The 22153-nt window shown below is 39.2% G+C and overlaps 1 protein-coding gene across 1 annotated transcript in view; it reads right to left on the bottom strand.

Moving 5' to 3' along the window:
- Positions 1-22153, bottom strand: part of LOC130922709 (VPS10 domain-containing receptor SorCS1-like) — a 171964-nt gene that overhangs the window by 7238 nt on the left and 142573 nt on the right. The window contains exons 24-26 of the mRNA XM_057847663.1: positions 19639-19738; positions 19402-19510; positions 237-391 (exon numbers count right to left, since the gene is read on the bottom strand). Of these exons, the coding sequence (XP_057703646.1) occupies positions 237-391; positions 19402-19510; positions 19639-19738 (364 nt within the window). The remainder of the gene's footprint in view (positions 1-236; positions 392-19401; positions 19511-19638; positions 19739-22153) is intronic.

Below are 22153 nucleotides of genomic sequence, written 5' to 3'. Positions count from 1 at the left end.
GGCCATTAAGCGCGACAGATAGTAAGCCGTTTTGTATCTTGTAATGATCCTATCTCGTAAGCCCGTATTAATCTTGTCCCGTGCTCTGATAACGATAGCCTTGAAGTCCTTTGACAGTCTTTTTCATTGCCCTGCCCGATGGCCTCTTGCTTTTACTTATAGTCGTAGTGTCGGTGCCGATACCGAACACGGAGAATTGCTTCACTTTGTAATGTCGAGGAGAAAAAAAAACAGACCTCTGCTCTTTGAATCTAACTGCACGTCCACTCGATCTGGTGAGGTCATCTTGTCCGCTTCGGGCTTGGCGTCTGCCATTGAGGTCACCGTGGGCACGACCTCTTGTTCTTTGTCGGGCTGCTCTGCCGTGTAGGTGTTGAGACCTGGAATCTTCCTGGAGGTTACATTCAAAGGGGACATATTAGGAGAAAGGAATGAAAGTTCACTGCCAAACCTCCCAGTTCCAATGGATTGGATGTCTAGCCCTTTCATTGGTAGCCAATGTATTAATGGCCAAACATTTGCATAATGACATTTTTCCCCAATGCATTTACGCGCTGCTCTGCTAACTAAATTATGTTTTGAGTTTGTATTGTACTATACTATTTTTATTGAAGCACACACACATCAAGCAGCACACTATAAGGCTGAAATGTCCAAAGTCCGGCCCGGAGGCTAAATACGGCCCATCATCAAATTTCATCCGGCCCCCTGCCTCCGTCATAAAATCAATAACCTCTGGCCCGCACACAGACTTAATATGCTGGTAGCAGTACTGCTGACCAATTTATGAAGTAGCTTACACACTAAATGCTGCTCCTCATTTACCCACTAAAAGGCAGCAGCACTCTAAGCAACATTACCCAACTTCCAATTTTCTAAAATGGCGATAATCAACAAAAAAAAGTTGACTGCGACGGCCGACGCTTCAAGGATAGGTGGAAATTGGACTATTTCGTCACTAAAATACGCAACAACTGTGTCTGCCTCATTTGCAAAGAGACAGTCGCTGTTTTTATAGAGTTCAATGTGAGGCGATATTACCAAACATGACACGCTGACATGTACGACAAGATTACAGGGAAGATATGCAGCAAGAAATTGAAGCAACTTGAAGCTAGTTTAATTTCACAGCAGCAGTATTTTGCAAGAGCCCAAGAGTCGAAAGAGAACGCCACAAAGGCTAGTTACAAGATTGTTGAAATTATTAATTAAAAAAATAATAAAGCAAATGTGACACACAGAATGGCTTGCTAAAATTTGCTTAAATCTATTGTTCTACGTAAAGGACGTCAGCCAAGGTCGGTCCCCCACATTTTTACCACACCAAATCTGGCCCCCTTTGCAAAAAGTTTGGACACCCCTGCTATAAGGTGTTGGCTGTGTCCACGCTCCCCCTACTGGCTGACCCAAAACCTACAGGCAACAGAGGCACCAATAAGTCCACCATTAATTAACCAGCCCTAATTTTTTAAAAAAATATCACAACTTTCAAGAGAATCGATTCTCGAATGACAGATGAGTAGGACTTAAAAGTTAGATTCCACAGGAAGAAGAAAAAGAACAACAACATACAATAAGTTTTGCTTGAAAGGACTGTAGCCTGTAATAAAATAGTGGGATTGCATTTACAGTACAGTGGCACTCTCAAATAGTGTAAATCTGCAAATACTTTGTCTTTTGGAAATGCAAAATATTTTTTAGTCTTTACAGCCCACTGAAAAAAGAACAATGAGAAATTTCTTTTCCCTTCAGGCATGACAAATCCGAACAAACTTAGAGCATTCATATGTGTTTACAATTAATTCAACCCGAAAAGAAAAGGGCAGACGGGAGAAGCCGAAGCTTATTGAATCCTGCCCCCAGTATACCATACGACGCAGAAAATATCGAATAACAATTTTTGACATCCAGTTTGCGTAGTGATTACATTTTTTTTTTTTTAATTTAACCATCCCCCTTGATTGTTCATTTTCCCAATAGTCCATTGTCGATCGTGGCAATGTGCTCGTTATGTTGATTAGATCCAGTAGATTAGTTCATAATTCAGTGGTTAGTTTATTCAGTTGATTCAATCCAGAAGATAGGGAATAGGGAATAGCTGAGGACCGATGGCAGGCCGTGTCCGCCACCCTCCTTTCGTCGACTTAATCCTCGTCGCAGTTTTCATTCCTTGCTGCCTTCCAACGAACATTCATCTCAAGGTTGTGCAGCTACGTAGTAAATTGCATCGCCATTCCGGTTGTGGCAGTGTTGGATATCGCCAGGTCATTCTTCACCTGTAATATATCATCACAGGCCTTGTTGAGGCTGACATTCACTCCAGCGAACCACAGTAGTTGCCAATTCCACCGATCGCTTTTGGCTATCCAACACTTTGATGATGTTCCGACGAATCAAGTGTGCTCCAAGCCCCTGCAGAAGAATCGCAGCCAGCAGCGCAACAGAAAGAAAACATCCTCAATGTCATTCCACTTCCGAGTGTGGTCATACACAGCGGCCGCCATCTACCCCTGCTATCCTCCACATATCCAGACTTGAAGGTGTTTCCTAGGCAGGCGCATTGTCCAGGTTCTGACCGCATTGTTGAAAAGATCTTGGCCAGGGCACTCAAGGGCCAATTGACCAGTTCCATGTCATTACAGAATGTCAAAATACTACTATTAGAAGTCAATTGTCTGTGCATTTACAGCCAAAAGATTATCTGTACTTGTGATGTCTGGATGAGTTATGTTTGCATTGGCTTTGAGTCACTTTTTAAAAAAAAAAAAATTTTGCCCTCCTTTGTTTTGGGTACACTCGGTTTTGTTTACAAGTCTGAGTTGCCACACAGACGTTATTTACCTTTTGTACAGTTCTTATTATGACCAAGAGTTAGCTTGAGTCAGCAACATATTTATACAGTATACAGCAGAAAACACTAAGGTGACTTGAAGTTCCGCTCTGAGACCCCCATTTTGGCTAAATTTCAAAATTGTCCTATATGCATGTGTGATACATCATTGGAAAGCTTAAAATCTTTATTTTCTATTTTCTTGGGGGAAAAAAATTTTTAACAGAAGGGCATTTTTTGACACCTTAAAAGTAGGTCAAATCAGGTGAGTGAAAAAAAGACATTTTTGAGACCTTTGAAATTTTCTCTTATGTATTTTTTTAGGACTTAACACTTAGATTTAGGACACCCATCTTGGTACATAATAAAGAAGACTTCAAGATGATCCCCCTTTGTCTACTCAAGTCTTTGATAATCATTATGCATGCACTAAGATATGTGGGTAGATGTACAGTAATAAAGGAAATTGGTGTGTGAGTAAATGTAGATTTAATTTCGCCCTGTGTTTTATTTTGTAAATAAACATGGCTAAACAGGGAGTTAGCTGTATAGTAAATGATAACTTTACTGCCTGCATGGTTTGATTTGGCTTGATTTTAATCTGTGCAAAGAAAAACATTTTAAGGGGAATTTTAGGGGTTAAATTCAACCAATGCCATAATATTTTTATTTTTGCAGTGGACTTTTAAAATATTTTTTCAATTATGATTAAAGAACGTGAACACATGACTGCTTTGAGTGAGAATAAAAGGCTTCATATGCATCAAGGGAACATACAAATGTGAGTACATAGTAATATTTACTTATTGTATTTAGCCTTGACACCTAGGGCCAAGGCTTTATGATTTAAGCACCTAATGCAGTGATTCTTAACCTGCGTTCGATTGAACCCCAGGGTGAGTAAGTCTAATGGGTTCGGTGAAAGTAAAGAAACGCAGAGCCCTATTTTTGTATGCTAATTAAATCTAGGCAAAGTGGCTTTTTAGACCAGATTTTGGACTGGTTTGCTCCCAATTTACAGGTTTAATCCATTTCTTTTGACTGCTAGTCCTGGATTTGATCGGAGAAGTAACTGGTTTGCTCAGTGGAACGTTGACTCGCACTTGGTATGAGGGAATAAAACAGACCAATGTGGGGCGTGGTCTCAAATTTTGACCTGTTTCTAAAACATGCTATCAAAATAAGAATTTTGAACGGGAATTTGCTAAATTATTAGCTTGCTAACCTAGATACAGTGGGGCAAATAACTATTCAGTCAAACATTAATCGTGCAAGTTCTCCCACTTGAAAATATTAGAGAGGCCTGTTATCGTCAACATGGGTAAACCTCAACCATGAGAGGCAGAATGTGGAAAAAAAACAGAAAATCACATTGTTTGATTTTTAGAGAATTTATTTGCAAATCATGGTGGAAAATAAGTATTTGGTCAATACCAAAAGTTCATCTCAATACTTTGTTATGTACCCTTTGTTGTCAATAATGGAGGCCAAAAGTTTTCTGTAACTCTTTTCTGTAATTCCTCCATGCAGATCTCCTCTAGAGCAGTGATGTTTTGGGGCTGCCGTTGGGCATCACGGACTTTCAACTCCCTCCACAGATTTTCTATGGGATTGAGATCTGGAGACTGGCTAGGCCACTCCAGGACCTTGAAATGCTTCTTACGAAGCCACTCCTTTGTTGCCCTGGCTGTGTGTTTGGGATCATTGTCATGCTGAAAGACCCAGCCATGTCTCATCTTCAATGCCATGCTGAGGAGATTTTCATTCAAAATCTCTCGATACATGGCCCCATTCATTCTGTCCTTTACACAGATCAGTCGTCCTGGTCCCTTTGCAGAAAAACAGCCCCAAAGCATGACGTTTCCACCCCCATGCTTCACAGTGGGTATGGTGTTCTTCGGATGCAATTCAGTATTCTTTCTCCTCCAAACATGAGAACCTGTGTTTCTACCAAAAAGTTCTATTTTGGTTTCATCTGACCATAACACATTGTCCCAGTCCTCTTCTGGATCCTCCAAATGCTCTCTAGTGAACCGCAGACGGGCCTGGACGTGTACTTTCTTCAGCAGGGGGACACGTCTGGCAGTGCAGGATTTGAGTCCCTGGTAGCGCATTGTGTTACTGATAGTAGCCTTTGTTACTGTGGTCCCAGCTCTCTGTAGGTCATTAACTAGGTGCCCCCGTGTGGTTCTGGGATTTTTGCTCACCGTTCTTGTTATCATTTTGACGCCACGGGGTGAGATCGTGCATGGAGCCCCAGATCGAGGGAGATTATCAGTGGTCTTGTATGTCTTCCTTTTTTTAATCATTGCTTCCACAATTGATTTCTTTAAATGATGATGTTACACTTATATAGCCTTTTTAGGCGCTCAAAGCGCTTTACACTATCTCACCATCCACCTACTGGTGGCGCAGCACCAGGAGCAACGTGGGGTTCAGTGTCTTGCTCAAGGACACTTAGACGTGTTCATCAGGGCGGAGAATCGAACCCACAACCTCTGGGTTGGGGGACAATTACTCTACCACTGAGCCACGCCAACCCTTTTACATCAAGCGTTTTACTTATTGAAGATTCAGTCTTCCCAGCCTGGTGCAGGTCTACAATTTTGTCACTGGTGTCCTTCGACAGCTCTTTGGTCTTGGCCATAGTGGAGTTTAGAGTGTGACTGAGGTTGTGGACAGGTGTCTTTTATACCGATAATGAGTTAAAACAGGTGCCATTAAAACAGGTAACGAGTGGAGCCTCGTCAGACCTCGTTAGAAGACGTTAGACCTCTTTGACAGCCAGAAATCTTGCTTATTTGTAGGTGACCAAATACTTATTTTCCAATCTAATTTGGAAAGAGATTCTATAAAAATCAAACAATGTGATTTTCTGTTTTTTTTCCCACATTCTGTCTCTCATGGTTGAGGTTTACCTATGTTGACAATTACAGGCCTCTCTAATGCTTTCAAGTAGGAGAACTTGCACAATTGGTGGTTGACTAAATACTTATTTGCCCCACTGTACATTGGTGTTGAATTTGGGGGAAAAAATGCTTTATCATCTAATTCCAAAGGGTTCGGTGAATCCACATGTTAACCTGTGGGGTGCGGTACCTTTGGCAGGGTTAAGGACCACTGATCTAATGTATCTAATACACCAATATAATCCCATAATAAGCATCCAGACAGCAATAAGGGTAAAAAAGATAATGGATAGCGCGCTAGTCAGTTAGCATGCTGTGTTCATATTTCTCGCACAAGCATTCGACTGCAATGTATGCAATTTTGTGGCTTTCCAGTAACTCGAAGTGCGAGCATCATTATAGACACACCGATTTTAACGAGATATTATTGGTAACTGTTTCGATCCAAAAATTCCGTGTAGCATCTATCACCGAGTGATATAGCTGTGAATGGCCACAGCCGGACTCTGTGGGGATTTTATAGGTGAAATACAGTAATATAGCAAAGGTGTTTACGCGGAAGTCACAGACAATAAGGAGTGGTTGAGATTTTCAAATACCCTTTGAAACATTTTTTTTTTCTTTCGATTTTTCTGTGTTTGGATCGATTATTTATCCTCCAAAGTATCAGGGGAAATGCGAAAGTAACAACAACAACAAAAATACAATTAAGCAATAGTTATCAGGTAGATATCCAGGATCTATTTACAGACATCAATTAATTAGACAATTAGACATCAATTAATGATTCTAAGATTTAAAAAATAATAGACTCTATGGCTCGGTTGAAACAAAAGTGGTTGCGCAGTGTCTGTAAAAGGGGATCTCCAGGGTAAAACGGACTAATTAAAAATAGTCAATGGGCGTGGTTCGCCATGAAACTTATGGCAGCATAAAGTCATATTGTTCTATCAAACAACAGTTCTTTTGGCTTAAAATACAGCAATTTATGTCAAAGACGGTGCAAGAGCAGAAACTGCTTTTTCAGCCTTGTGTGTTTTCCGTAATATATATTAAAAAATAACTACAATATGTTTCACAATGTATTTTTTTTTTTTAAACCCAGGTAGTTGAATGCTCACTCTGACAGCAAAATGAATTGATTCAACAATCTTAGAATTAAAAATAATAATAATAATAATGATATTTGTTAAACAGTCACCTTAACGACTAAATAATGTTGGTAAGAGAAAGGCCACCACGCCTTATTTAAATGAGATTTTCTAAAAATATCCACCCTGTCAGCAAGTTCACATGTTGAGACACTAAAATATTGGCCATCTAATGTTTAGTAAGAAATTCATACAGCACCTTTTACAAAAAAAAGTGCTACAAATAAATAAATTTAAAAATGCACAACATATTTTAAATTTAGAAAGTCAATACAGTTCACATTTAGGCTCAGCTTGACATTTAATCCCAATATTGCTGAACTCTTTGTGAGTGGTGTAAGTGTCTTCTAAAATAATAATAAGAAGATTGGAGGGAAAAGCAAGTTAATGGAGAGCTGCCATCAAGTGCACCGCACTAATGCTTCCACTAAACATAATGCGTGGCACTCTATTTTTAAGGACGCCCGCTGGAGGTTTGCTTGAAAGCAAGGGAACTGGGCCACTTTGCGATCCAGCGGGTATCGCACTTGCACTTTCCTATTGTTCACCTCCATCTTCAATCAATTTTTCATCCCCTCAGATGCACACGACAGTTCCGCCTCAAACTTTGTCTTTATTTTTGCTTGTCTAACTCCAATTGCAACTTTGTAAGGATTGTATCACAATAAAAGTAGAAACATGCCTATTTTCTTTTGACGCAATTAAGCCACCAGATGTTACACCCACACCCTCAAATGGAAGCCTCCTTTTTTAACACTCAGAAAAATAGATGTAGTCACTAATTATCTCAGTTTGTATAAGTTTGTTAATTATATCGTATCTTTATGTTGTTTTTGTGCTTTGGCCATAGAAAAGTAGTGCGTTGTTGTCAAGAATGTCAAAAATGCAATGTGGAAGTAGCATCTTTAGTGATGTTCAGCATACTAGTGCATCCATACTATACTAATACTATATCCTCACAATGAACTCTTTTCCAAAGATACAACTTATTTACTTTAACACCTCCCCGTAAGAAAAAATTACGTCATCTTCCCAAAAACAAAAGTATTTGTACCGACCTCCCAAAATTGAAGCAGGTAATTTAATATTTTTGGAATTCTAATTTTTCTGAATGATTAAAAAGAAAAGAACACACACGAGAAAACCATCTATGTCTGCGGGAACATAAATTCTACTGACCAAAGTTTTAAAATGGCCACATCCAGTAAAATATTACCTCATCTTTGGAATTCCTTTTTGATTGTAAAAATAAACTCTCACTTATTTGATAGAATAATAATTAACCGGTTAAATAATCATTTAACGGTTCCATAATAATGTCACAGATTTGTAATGTGGGAGTGGCTGGGGGTCAATTACATTTTTTGGCGAGAAGAAGGTTAGCGATGCTATTTTTCATTAAAACCGTGTTCAAAATAGCAATCAACATTAGCTGCATAGGTGGACACAAAGTCGAAGACGGACCACATTTACACAACAAACAAAAAAAAGCATCACTAACCTTGTTCTCACCGAAAAATGGTCACCACCATAATGCTAACACTTCAACCCCCAGAAACTCCCACAATGCAACGCGCTACCTTTCTGTCATGTCATCAAGCTACCTGTCAATTTAGTTCAAATACTAATGCATTACAGTGTTATAAGTGGATCGCACAAAAATGTATTTGTAAAAAATGTGGTACGTTTATTTATTACGCAGTCAATTGCCACGTTTACATGGAGCCAAATATTCCAATTACAATCGGAATATTTGTTCAAACCGAATAAATGTGTTCCATATAAACACCTCATTCGGAATGAACAGGCCCAAACCGAATGGAATTTCATTCCGATTCACAGGGGTGGAATATTCCTTTTCCCAAACCGATTAGAAGTAAAATTATATCATGTAAACAGGGAAGCGGAATGGTGTCTGGTTGCGTTCTTTCTGCACATGCGCCGTACTGATGTGGTGACGTCACTTGGTGACATAAGTAACGTCACTTGCAACATGGCTTCCAAGCACACGCACAGCGCACCCACACAAGTTTTTAAATGAACGGCGTATCATTCTGAAGTTTTGTTTCCACTCGAAAAGTTAAAACAGCAGCTGATCTGACGATCGATCTCCATGTTTTGCAACGTGACGCTTTGTTTTGATTAATCTGCGCATGTCAGACGGCAGTTGTCAAACGTCCTTTCGGAATAAAGGCAGACACATGTAAACGCTGGATCGGAATAGATGAAGTGACATGTAAACAGCTGATCTGAAATTTCCATTCGGAATGATTTGAATCGGTATGAATAAAAGTCAGCATGTAAACGTGGCTAATGAATGAATAGAACAAGAACCTTAAAAATAATACAGTATTATATTTGAGGGTGTTTTGGGTGATTTCCTCTGCTCATTTGTGTGAATAGATAGATTTGAGTAACAATAACTGGGTACTAGCTATATTCTATGTAGTAGCTATAAATGTCATACAAGTGTGTTTCAGGCAATCAAACACTGGATGATATGCTAGTCCTTACAAAAAAAATAGCATATTGTGATAAAGTTTATTATTTTCTTTAATATACTGATAAACATTAGATTTTCATATATTTTAGATACATTACACACAACTGAAGTAGTTCAAGCCTTTTATTGTTTTAATACTGATGATTTTGGCAAAAAAGTCACGAAAAAACAAAAATCCCTATCTCAAAAAATTTACATATTTCATCCGACCAATACAAAAAAGTGTTTTTTAATACAAATAACTCAACCTTCAATTAATTATAGCAGCTGTGTACTCAATACTTGTTGGGAATTCTTTTGCAGAAATGACTGCTTCAATGCGGCGTGGCATGGAGGCAATCAGCTTCTGGCACTGCTGAGGTGTTATGGAGGCCCAGGATGATTCGATAGCGGCATTAAGCTCATACACAGTGTTGGGTCTGGTGTCTCTCAACTTCCTCTTCACAATATCCATCAGATTCTCTATGGGGTTCAGGTCAGGAGAGTTGGCAGGCCAATGGAGCACAGTAATGCCATGGTCAGTAAACCATTTACCGGTGGTTTTAGCACTGTGAGCAGGGTCCAGGTCGTGCTGAAAAATGAAATCTTCATCTCCATAAGGCTTTTCAGCAGATGGAAGCATGAAGTGTCCCAAAATATCTTGATAGCTAGCTGCATTGACCCTGCCCTTGATAAAACACAGTAGACCAACACCAGCAGCTGACATGGCACCCCAGACCATCACTGACTGTGGGTACTTGACACCGGACTTCAGGCATTTTGGCATTTCCTTCTCCCCAGTCTTCCTCCAAACTCTGGCACCTTGATTTCCCAATGACATGCAAAATTTGCTTTCATCTGAAAAAAGTACTTTGGACCACTGAGCAACAGTCCAGTGCTGCTTCTCTGTAGCCCAGGTCAGGCGCTTCTGCCGCTGTTTCAGGTTCAAAAGTGGCTTGACCTGGGGAATGCGGCACCTGTAGCCCATTTCCAGCACACGCCTGTGCACAGTGGCTCTGGATGTTTCTACTCCAGACTCACTCCATTGTTTCTGCAGGTCCCCCATGGTCTGAAATCGGCCTTTCTCCACAATCTTTCTCAGGGTGCGGTCACCTCTTCTGGTGGTGCAGCGTTTCCTGCCACACTTTTTCCTTCCCACTGAGGTGCCTGTTTCCATAGTGCCTACAGCACTATGGAAACAGCTATTGGCTCAGAAATTTCTTTCTGTGTCTTAGCCTCTTGTTTGAGGGTGTCAATGAAGGCCTTCTGGACAGCAGTCAGGTCGGCAGTCTTGCCCATGATTGTGGTTTTGAGTTATGAACCAGGCTGGGAGTTTTTAAAAGCCTCAGGAATCTTTCGCAGTTATTTTGAGTTAATTTGTCGATTCCGATGATCAGGTTAGTAGCTTCTTTAAAGTACCTTTTCATGATATGCTAATTTTTTGAGATAGGGATTTTAGTTTTTTCTTGACTTTTTTGCCAAAATCATCAATATTAAAACAATAAAAGGCTTGAACTACTTCAGCTGTGTGTAATGAGTCTAAAATATATGAAAGTCTAATATTTATCAGTACATTACAGAAAATAATTAACTTTATCACAGTATGCTATTTTTTTTAGAAGGACCAGTACTACTTTAAAATAGTATCATCACTAAATATGTAGGATTGTTAATTTTAAACTACTATATAGTACCCCCTGGTGGCAAAGGCTCACACACTTCAATGGTTGGACTATGATAATTGAATTGAAGCATGAAATCATGATGATAACTCTGCTTTGAATATTTATCACCTGATTCATTTATTTTTTTTTTAATCAAGTAAAATACTGCAGAATGTTATTATTAATTCCTACAGTGACACATGGCGTTCCCCCGGACCTGTGTCTGTTTAACTACATGCATGCAGCAGTGCATGCAATTTACTGTATAATACATATCGTCTCCAGACTTATCTCGTCACCCTTTGCTGCCATTGTGCACCTTGTGCGGCAGTGTTTAGCATTTCCTAAAGGTCGAGGCTCACATTGTCACACAGATGAATATTGATAACTGCGGGGCTCTGACACCTATTTGGCACTTAGGCTGGGGGAGAATTGATTAGGCTGTCATTGCCTGTAATATTGCACAGATTGAGACAGAGGGGAATTGTCTTATTCCTGCAGCTATTATTGTGTCGCCAGTGTCGATAACTCAGAGATATGCGGCTTTAAATACTTGTGGGAAGTTTGAAAGGGAGTTCAGCGGTAAGGTGCTTGCTACGAGATGATGGGACGAATTTAAATGAGGCAATTAGGACAAAATGCGAACACACGTAGACATGTTTTTCTGAAAGGACCTTGCAAAAGGATTAAGGTATTCTCCTTTACTGAGCGCTCTACCTATGCATTAAGGTGCACGATAGAGAGCAAGTGTGAAAAGGAATAATAACGGAGTCAGGGAATACAGATGCTGTTTGTTTTTATGAGTCTCTATGCAGTGGTCATCTGACTTATTACATTCATTATGTTGCCCCGCTTGTAATTCAATTTTATTTTTACTTGTCTGTCAAACTGCAACACGGTGAGTCAGTGGTTAGCATGTCTGCCTCACCGTTCTAAGATCAAGAGTTCAATGCTAGGCTCCAGCCTCCGTATGTGGTTTACGTGTTCTCCCCGTGCCTGTGTGGGTTTTCTACATGTACTCTGGCTTCCTCCAACATCCCAAAAACACAAATGTTAGGGTGAGTGGACGCTTTAAATTTTCCATAGGTGTGATTGTGAAGCCATTTTCAGACTCATTTCCCGCTAAATTCTCGTGTAAAGTGGCACGGGATTTACCCGTGTCATGGCTTTCAGAATTACCCGTGTTGAACACTTTCGACTTGTACAATGTTGGCAACTTGTTGCTCTATGTGCATGGGGCGGGATTTTATAACCCGGTCAATTTTGGTTGGCATCGACAACAAACTAAACCACAGATTTCATAAGACAGACGATGGACTGTCCCTTCCTCAGCTCTAAGATCCAGTAGCAATTCAATGTTGTTATGTTTCCAGTTGAATTTTGCTACCTTTCCAGTTTCCCATGTTGATAATTGCGATGTTTGTTTACCGCTTCTCGCCTTTCTGCGAAGAAAGAAGAAATGACGATCGGCCCGACATGATATTTATTAAGCTTGAGAACGATAAACCGATACGACCGGATTTCCGGTTTTACAGGTGAGAGATACAGATGTATCGATAGTAAAGTTACCATTCGACAGTAATTAACCATTAAATATTCAATGAACCGATAGTAAAGATAGAATTCGGCTATCGCGAGCACAAGAATCGGCTTCTAATGCCTAGTTCAATGCATTGCCTAATATGATAATAATTTAGCTTTTACTTCACATGCTGCGCTTGTGTCATTCACCATACAGCGCACTTAGATCGAGACCGCACGCACGATATAATATGGACAAGCAGTACTCACAGTCATGGTTGCCTCAACTTCCCTTGCATTTCAGCAGAACCGCTACTAGTCGCCGTCATTACCCGATCGTCAGAGGCGTGTCATAACATTGCGAGAGCTAACGAAACCACTGTAACGCACTCGCCGTAGCATTTTCTTCACAGCCCAAAATGAAAGTATTAGTGGCAACGAAGCAACATGCTAAAACAATGGACAGTGTGATCACCGACGCCAGCGACGTGCAACGATTGATTTTCAACGCACACAGGAAAACAAAAGTCGGACATCAAAGTGATGAAGGCAGCCGGATCTGTTCGCATGGGACAGAGCTTGTGTGAAGTGTGGAGCGTTACAGAGATCGTGAGTTTTTAACCCTGAAAAATAACCCACTGCAGTGGTGGAAAGGGCAGCATATTGTTTCCACGAAACGCAGTCTACTTAAACATAAACGTGTGGATTAGTTGATCTTCCTCAAGAAAAATCTGCCCTTCAAAAAAGATATGGACAGTGATGAGGAATAAAAAAATGAGAAAGCACAGGCATGAGTGAATGGCTTTGCTGTGTATTAGGTTAAAGTAATGATTATTGACCTGTCTGTCTAAAATGCCATGTTTTTATTCCCCCAATTATACCAGTCGTAAAGCATAATTTATTATTTATTTATGATAACACTAGCAGGTTTAATTCTTTTTTTTTTCTAGAGCTGCTGCATATAATTAATATCTTTTGTTTGCAAGATGTTTACGTTGAACGTTTGCACTTCAACTACTTACCTCTTGTGTTCAAAACACCAGGAAATACTTTAACTGAATTACTACACTTTATTGTTGTCTGTCACTGGAGTTTTATTTTATTATCAATCCCATCCAACAAAATGACGGTCATATGGTAAGCCTTATTTTTATTTTTTTTTCATAAAAAAATAAAACATGACATTGGTAGGAAATTTTGCTTTTCACTCTATCGAACCGTATCGTTCTTACACTGTATCGAATCGTATCGAATCGCTCGGCCTTAAAAATGTATTGTTTTTTTAATCGAATCGTAGCCTGTGTATCTAGCTACATATCGAATCGACTTCATGCCAGAGATTCCCAACCCTAATATTTACGTCATCAACCTTCGCGCTGTGACCCGGAAATTAAACGGCTGCTTTCACAAATGCCGTGTCCCGGGTAAGTCCCGGACATTTTACGAGGACCGTGTCATCTCCGTGTCAGTCGACCCGAGAAATTGCTTTCAGATATAAGGGCTACCTGTTTAAATCCCGAGATTTAACCAGAGTTCAGCATATGTCTGAAAGGGGGTTGGGTGTGAAATGTTGTCTGTGCACTGCGATTGGCTGGTAACCAGTTCAGGGTGTACACTGCCTCCTACCTACAATCAGCTGGGTTAGGCTCCAGCAACCTCGCTACCCTTTGGAGGATAAGTGGTACGGAAATTGAATGAATGTATGTCAAATCAATTATCCTCTTTGAAATCAATTAAAATGTCCTTAAATAAATAAACACTTCTGTTACTTTTGGTCCTGTTACTTAGATGAGGAGTTCAGGACAGGTGAAGGTGCTTTAAATGATCCAATGAACACTTTGAGTCAGTTTCAGTTTTCAGTACTACATAGAGTAGTTCAATGGCTAAAAAAAGTCACACATCAAAATTTAGAGGGTGCTCATTTTCGTGCAACTTCACAGACGCAGAAGTTTCAAAACTTTCCAAGGGTACTATGTGGCCATTCCTCAAAAATCATGCTTGGAACATTCTATATGTGTACCAAGTACTTTGAGTTTTTGAAAATGTTCATACCCTCTAAAACAGCAGCATTTTTCTTGGCGATCAACTAATCGCCAAGGCAACGGCATTTGGCGTAATCCCCAAAACTTTTTTTTAGTTTAAGCTAAATCAAAGCAACGCTCACAGCAATTTTTAAGACAATCCAGTTAAAACATTACTGGAATGATATGGAAGATTAAAATGTAACTTCCTACAGCCAGAAGTTGGCACTACGACTACAACGATAAATATTATTTCGTCGATGTTTTTTAACCTTGTCTCGCCGCAAATGTGTGAAATTTTGAAACGATAGGACCATTTTGGGTCATGTACCAACAGCTTTTATAATGAGTGGAAATCATCAAAATTCAATGGCTGTTATAGCCACGCCCTTTAATGTATATTTCTGGCTTATCAAGTCTACGTGCAATGTGCAGAACACACAAAAAAAACCAAAAAAAATTGACTTTTTGTCACCACTAGCTGGTTTTATACTAGGGCTGTCAAACGATTAAAATTTTTAATGGAGTTAATCACAGCTTAAAAATTAATTAATCGTAATTAATAGCAATTCAAACCATCTCTAAAATATGCCATATTTTTCTAGAAATTATTGTTGGAATGGAAAGTAAAGTAGTAAGTAAAGTAAAGTGATTGAAAATACACCACAAGGTGTCAATGGTGAGTTTTAAATTAATTAGAGATCGAGCCAAGGCAAAGTCTGAGTAAGTCTTATGTGTATTTTGCACTGCTATTTTGATTGGAAATGCCAGTTCTCTTTGCATTGAGCGCTTTCCTTTTTGTAACCATTATTTTTTTGAGAAGTAGGAATATTATTTTTGGTGTGCTTTCACTAAATGATACTGTACCGACTTAACTGTTCCGCCCAAATGCATGATGGGAATTGGCAACCATGACTGTCAGTGGTGGCTGCACATGGTATACAGTATGTTCTGCGTTGTGCTCAATTAAGCGTGTTAAAGGGATTCTCTAACTTAAATACATGTAGGCTCTAATAAACCACAATTGTTCTCTTGTCCTAAAATATGTTGTTAGAAACACATAAAATGTTAATTCAATGGCAATATTTTATAATATTTAGTACATATTTTGACCGTTAGTTGGCGCCATGGTTTGTGGGCTCGCAGTGATGACGTCACTGGGATCTTTCCAAATGTGTAGCGTGTTCAACAATTGCTTATTGCTGCCTAAACTCGCGAAGTAAAATGCCACGATGTGCTGCTTTTGGATGCAATTTCCAGTCAAATGGAAACAAGGGGAGTGAAGTGAGTGGTCAAGGTGAAATTATTATTTTTAGTGAATAAATGTGCATAAGTGGAAGCTTCTCCCCCTTTTTGGTCCCTGTATGCACGTATCCTACCCACCACGCCTTACAACTGGCGCCCGAACATTTTTCCTGGATCCTCAGTCAAGTAAGGGATCCGTCTATTTTCCCACCACGTCTGCAATATTGGTTTCGGATCTGTCCATTTTTTTGATTCGTCGGTCACACAGCGGCTTTCGGATCAGTCTATTTTGTGGAATCGACGGCCTGATCACGGCTGCAACATTGCCATGGGATCGGTCTAATTCCTGGATCTTCGAGTGAGTAAAAACAATGATTTGGATTACAATTGCTATCTTTTTTGTTGACTATTCTTCGTGGGAGTTCTCCCCATATCATACTAAATAATTAAAGCACTATGGCACGCTACAGTGACGACAGTGACTCTGACGTGGACCTTACAACAATGTTGGAGTTCATCAGGGAACGTGTGTTTGCGTACTGCTGAGCTCCCAAGTGAAGAGTGGTAAAGGTGGAAATATTATTTTATGTGAATAAATGTGCATAAGTGGAAGCTTCTCCCCGTTTTAGAACTTTTATACACGTATCCTAGCTACCACGCGTTACAATGTACAAGACATGGATTACACAAGGTGTGCTCTTTGGCCTGTACTGTATGTACAGCACACGACAGCTCTGGATGCTAACAATCTACATAATTATATTGGGATAAGTTTGAAAACACAATATGCTTACCTTGAATATCTGCTAATAAAACTGGAGTTCCCAACAGCATACACTCTCGCTCCCAACAGCACTCTCTCGCTCTGTTGCCATTGAAACTCACTTGCAGCGAGTGCATCACCAGTTTTGCCCAACGTTTGTCTTATCAGGTATTTGCTGCACACATTTTTCCCTAAAGCTCGTCTTGTGAACGACCGACAGTGCTGTCCTGCTCTTCACTTTTCAGATCTGGTTCAAATAGGAAGGGTAGAACTGACAACATTTTGGGAAAGCTAACGAGTGACACGCTGGAATTTCGTCAACGGGCCCGGTGACGTCACGCACTGCAACGTAACAAGAATGGCGACCTATCACTTAAAATAATTTTACAAACTTTATGAAAACAAAAACATTAAGAGGGGTTTTAATATCAAATTATTATAACTCATACTAACATTTATCTTTTAAGAATTACTTGTCTTAAAAATAGAGGATCCCTTTAAGAAAAAGATCGTCTCCTGCTCTGCCTAAATGCGTGATGGGAAGTTGGGCAACCATGACTGTCAGTGGTGGCTGCAAATGGTATACAATATGTTCTGCATTGTGTTCAATTACGCGTGTTAAGAAAAAGATTGTCTCCTGCTCTGCCCAAATGCATGATGGGAAGTTGGGCAACCATGACTGTCAGTGGTGGCTGCAAATGGTATACCGTATGTTCTGCGTTGTGTTCAATTAAGCGTGTTAAGAAAAAGATCGTCTCCTGCTTCGCCCAAGTGCATGCTGGGAAGTTGGGCAATCATGACTGTCAGTAGTGGATGCAAATGGTATACAATATATTCTGCTTTATGTTCAATTAAACGTGTTAAGAAAAAGCTCGTCAATGAACGCCTGTGTCCACTCGCATTTCGCCTTTTCGCTCCCAAAGTGCTAAAATGGCGTCATTGTAAACCAGAAATGCCCAAATGCCAAATGCGGCCCGTGGTCAAATTTCATCCGGCCTCCAGCCTCAGTCATAAAATCAGTAACGTCTGGCCCGCACACAGACTTAACAAATTGGTCAGCAGTACTGCAACCAGCATATGAAGTAGCTTACACACAAAATGCTGCTCCTCATTTACCCACTAAAAGGCAGCAGCACTTTAACCCTTTATTGCCAAATGTATCACATTTGATACACCTGAAATTTCATGATTTTGAGACTAATTTAGAATTTTGACATTTCTTTTTTGAAAAAAAAAAAAAAAAAAAAACGATTGATGCAAGTCAACACATGCATTTGCAGCTTCTATGAGAAAAAAAAACATGATTTCGCATGAGTTATAGATATTAGAGCGCTTATTACACATTCATTTAGACTTTTCTTTTTACAAATTTGAAAAAATGGTTTCATTAGGACCATATTTTTCCAAATTTTGGGATTCTCTGATAATTGCTTCATGTTGCAGGTATTGAAGGGCTAAGCGACATTACCCTGTGTGACCCATTACTTCCATTTTCTAAAATGGCGACAACAAAAAAAAAGAAAGTTGACTGTGACGGCCGACGCTTCAAGGATAGGTGGAAATTGGACCATTTCTTCACTAAAATATGCAACAACTGTGTCTGCCTCATTTGCAAAGAGACAGTCGCTGTTTTTAAAGATTTCAATGTTAGCCGATATTACCAAACAAGACACACTGACGTGTATGGCAAGAAATTGAAGCAACTTGAAGCTAGTTTAATTTCACAGCAGCAGTATTTCGCAAGAGCTCGAGAGTCGAAAGAGAACGCCACAAAGGCTAGTTGTAAGATTGTTGAAATTATTCAATTTAAAAAAATAATAAAGCAAATGTGACACACTGAATGGCTTGCTAAAATTTGCTTGAATATATTGTTCTATGTAGAGGATGTCAGCCAAGGTCGGCCCCCACATTTTTACCGCACCAAATCTGGCCCCCTTTGCAAAAAGTTTGGACACCCCTGTTGTAAACTGTTTGAGGCGACGCATGAACGGGTCATTCTGTCCATGCGTTAATTGCATCAAATATTTTAACGTGATTAAAAAATTAATTACCGCACCGTTAACAGGATAAATTTGACAGCCCTATTTTATATGTAAAGCAGAATAACGTCACCCATTTCTTCAATCTGTGACTCTTAATATGACTAAATTTTGGATTTTTTTGCACCATGTATATAAGAGTTATTACGAATTTTGTCTTGTGGGGAAATTGAAAATTAAGATACACTGGCCCCGTCACGTTGTCAAAATAACAAGATGTTGATCATGTATCATGTCTCATGAAATCTTTAAGAAAATGCGGAAAAGTTTCAACTCAGCAAATGTGCAAAAATTGAACAATAATTAAAAAAAAAAAACTTCTCGCTTCCTGTTTATTTTGGGATATGTCTCAAGGTGCTACAACTGCCTGCCAGTTTTTGTAGCCCTACGTCAAACGTACCGGCGTAGGGCTTTGTTTTACTAATATAGGTAGTGCTATCGAGCTCTTTTCAAAATTGTGTAGGACAACTTTATCAAAATCGTTGGCAGGCCGGACGAGTGTGTAAAAATTGGTGAGTTTTCGAGCATTTTTAGGCTCTCAAAAATGTGTCCGCAAAAAACAATCAATTCCACGATGCAATAAGACTGCATGACTTTTATGACGACATTAAATTTTTTTTAGTATTTGTGTTGTCTTTTAGTCTTGCTGGGCTATCCTTGAACCTCAGGTATCAACCGTTTCAAATGTGTGATAAATTTGAAAGTAAAATTCCTTCAATCCTTATTTTCACTATTTGCTGCATTTTGTTGTGTTGTTGGCATTGCACATACTGTACCTTTTGAATTTATATATGGCAAAGACAAGCAGACCCATCAGAGCCACCGACACCAGCATTATAATTGCGGTGCTGCTGTGGCTGCTATCGCTGCTGTCCACCAGAGGAGCTTGAAGGGATCACAGGAGAGAGTGAGAGAATGTGGCAATTAACAACAACAGCAATAATAAAGCAATCTAACTTGCTCGGTCACCCGAATTGAACTTGCGCGTCCCAGAGGACTGCATGCGCACTCACCTGGCGACAGTCGGCTGGCAAAGATGTTCACCTGCACTCCCGCCTTGAGTGTGAACTGGACTAGGTCCTGGTTTAAAGCACTTAGCAGCACCTGAGAGAGCTGTGAGGGAGGAGGAGGGACGAGTGGCGTACGGTTAGCGAGCGCCGCCATCAATATTTCAGCTTTAGTCATTTTCCTTCAGCTGCTTGAATTATGAATTCTTCTTCCCCTTCTAAAGAGGAGCAAATGTGGTGCAGGGTAGAAAAGGGGGGAAAAAAACCTCAAACGGCAAGGCGCCGACACGCATTTGATGTTGATGGAAACCCTGTCAGGTAAAGGGCGTTTTGCTCCGGTGATTCAGTGACATTTGAAAATAAATATATATTTGTTTTGTCTTTTATTGTGACAGATGTGCTTTCTCTTTTGAAACACACTTGGAAGTTCAGCGAGCAAGCTGAATAGAAAATAAATCATTCACTTACTTCACATACTTCAATGCTAATTTTTCTTCCATTATATTAACTCACTGGGTGCCACTGATACAGGGGTTAAAGTGGGCCGGAACGGTCCGGTACGCAGTTCTGGTAAAAGATTCGGGGCCGGAACGGGGCGAAACAGTGCTTTGATCCTGAAAATATGGCGTCAGCTGTCAAAACCCTACGTAAAAGAAAAAAAAACTGCCAGGCTGTCACACACGTATCTCATCTCCAAGAAAAAAAACAATCTAACAACATCAGATTTACATATGAAGGAAAAAAAAGACAAGGCTGAAAAAGCAGTTTCTGATCTTGTACCCCCCGACCTATTTTAAATTTGCCCGTTTTACCCTGGAAACCCCTGTTTACAGACGTCGCGGAACCGTTTTTGTTTCAACCCAGCCATGAAAAGAAGGTAATAAATTATATTTATTATTCAAAATGTCATTTTTAGCTTAGAATCATTAATTGATGTCTAATATTTAATTTATATTAAAAAAAAAAACGACTTTAAAAAATTATTCACTCGCATATTTTAAACTTTTAAACAATTTATGTCATAATGAAAAAAATGGTGTCTGTGAAAACACCGATATATACTTCATAACGATCGCTTAATTGTATTGTTTTTGTTACTGTCGCATTTTCTACAATATGTTAGATGATAAATAATCGATCCAAACAAAGAAAAATGGGAAAAAAACGTTTAAAATTAATTATTATTAATTAAAGAATTATAATTCAAAATGTCTGTCGTTTTAGCTTAGAATCATTAATTGATGTCTAGTATTTTGTTAAAAAAAAAAAAAAAAAAAAACGACTAAGTAATTATTCACTCGCATATTTTAAACTTTTAAACAAATGACGTCACAATGAAATAAATGACGTCTGTAAAAAGTCACGGATATCTACCTCATAACTATCGTTAAATTGTTTTTTTTTTTGTTACTGTCGCATTTTCCCCGATATGTTAGATGATAAATAATCGATCCAAACAAAGAACAATTGGAAAAAAAAAAAAAAAAAAACGTTGAAAAAGGTAAATATATGAAAAATAAAATCTCGACCACTCCTTGATGTCTGTGATTTCTGCATCGCGACCCCTGTTATATTACCATGTTTAACCCATAAAATCCCCCAAAAATCCAGCTGTGGCCATTCACAGCTGTGTTTTGACACTCATTGATACATGCGACATGGAGTTTTTGGACCGAAACAAGGTACGCAATAAAACAACGCAATAATATCTCGTTAAAGTAATGGCCTCTGTAATTCTGCTCTGACGTGCACTCACCTCCAGATAGGGTTTACTGTTTAAAAAACTTTTTTTTTTTTTTTTTTTTTTTTTAAAAGCCCTCCAAAATTTTTCTTCCCCCAGAAAATTGAGATTTTAAGCTTTCCAATGATGTATCACACATGCATATCGGACAATTTTTAAATTTGGCCAAATTGGGGGTCTCAGAGCTTCAAGTCACCTGATTGTTTTTCTGCCATACACAAGTGTTAAAACAAGCATAATAAAGTGTTTGTGTAGCGAAATCAGTTTCCACCAATACTTATCAATTATTCCTTGAGCCCTCCCCAGCTGCAGCAGTTTATCAGAGTTTGACGAGTCACATTGATGTGCGCACGCAAATCACCCTGGATTTAGTGGCCCGTCCAATTGGCTGACAGAATGACATGTGATCAGCATGGATAGTTAGCTCTGATTGGTTCAAATGCACATTTGTTTTTTGGAACAACAAAAAAAGCAAAAAAGAACAAGCTTGTTGAATTACTGTAATAAAAAAGGGCAATGCAACAGAAATTGATCAGATCTCTAAGAGAAAGGAAAGAGCTGAAGAGGCTTATTTTAGTTGCTCTGATGGGGGGGATTCAGAACATCTATTATGTTAATGTGCATTTTGGACTTATTTTTGGGAGGGTACTTATTTATTTCCTTATAATTTAAAAAAGTCAATGTTGATGTGATCTTCAAAATAAATTATGCACAGTGAAATTGTATATAAGTCATTTGTTTTTATTTTTGTTAATGTATAGTTCAGAGCCCCTAAAGGGA

Source organism: Corythoichthys intestinalis, chromosome 10, assembly GCF_030265065.1.
Source record: "Corythoichthys intestinalis isolate RoL2023-P3 chromosome 10, ASM3026506v1, whole genome shotgun sequence".
NCBI lineage: Eukaryota > Metazoa > Chordata > Actinopteri > Syngnathiformes > Syngnathidae > Corythoichthys > Corythoichthys intestinalis.
The sequence above is the reverse complement of the archived record's forward strand: the minus strand, read 5'-3'. Positions and strand labels throughout refer to the sequence as shown.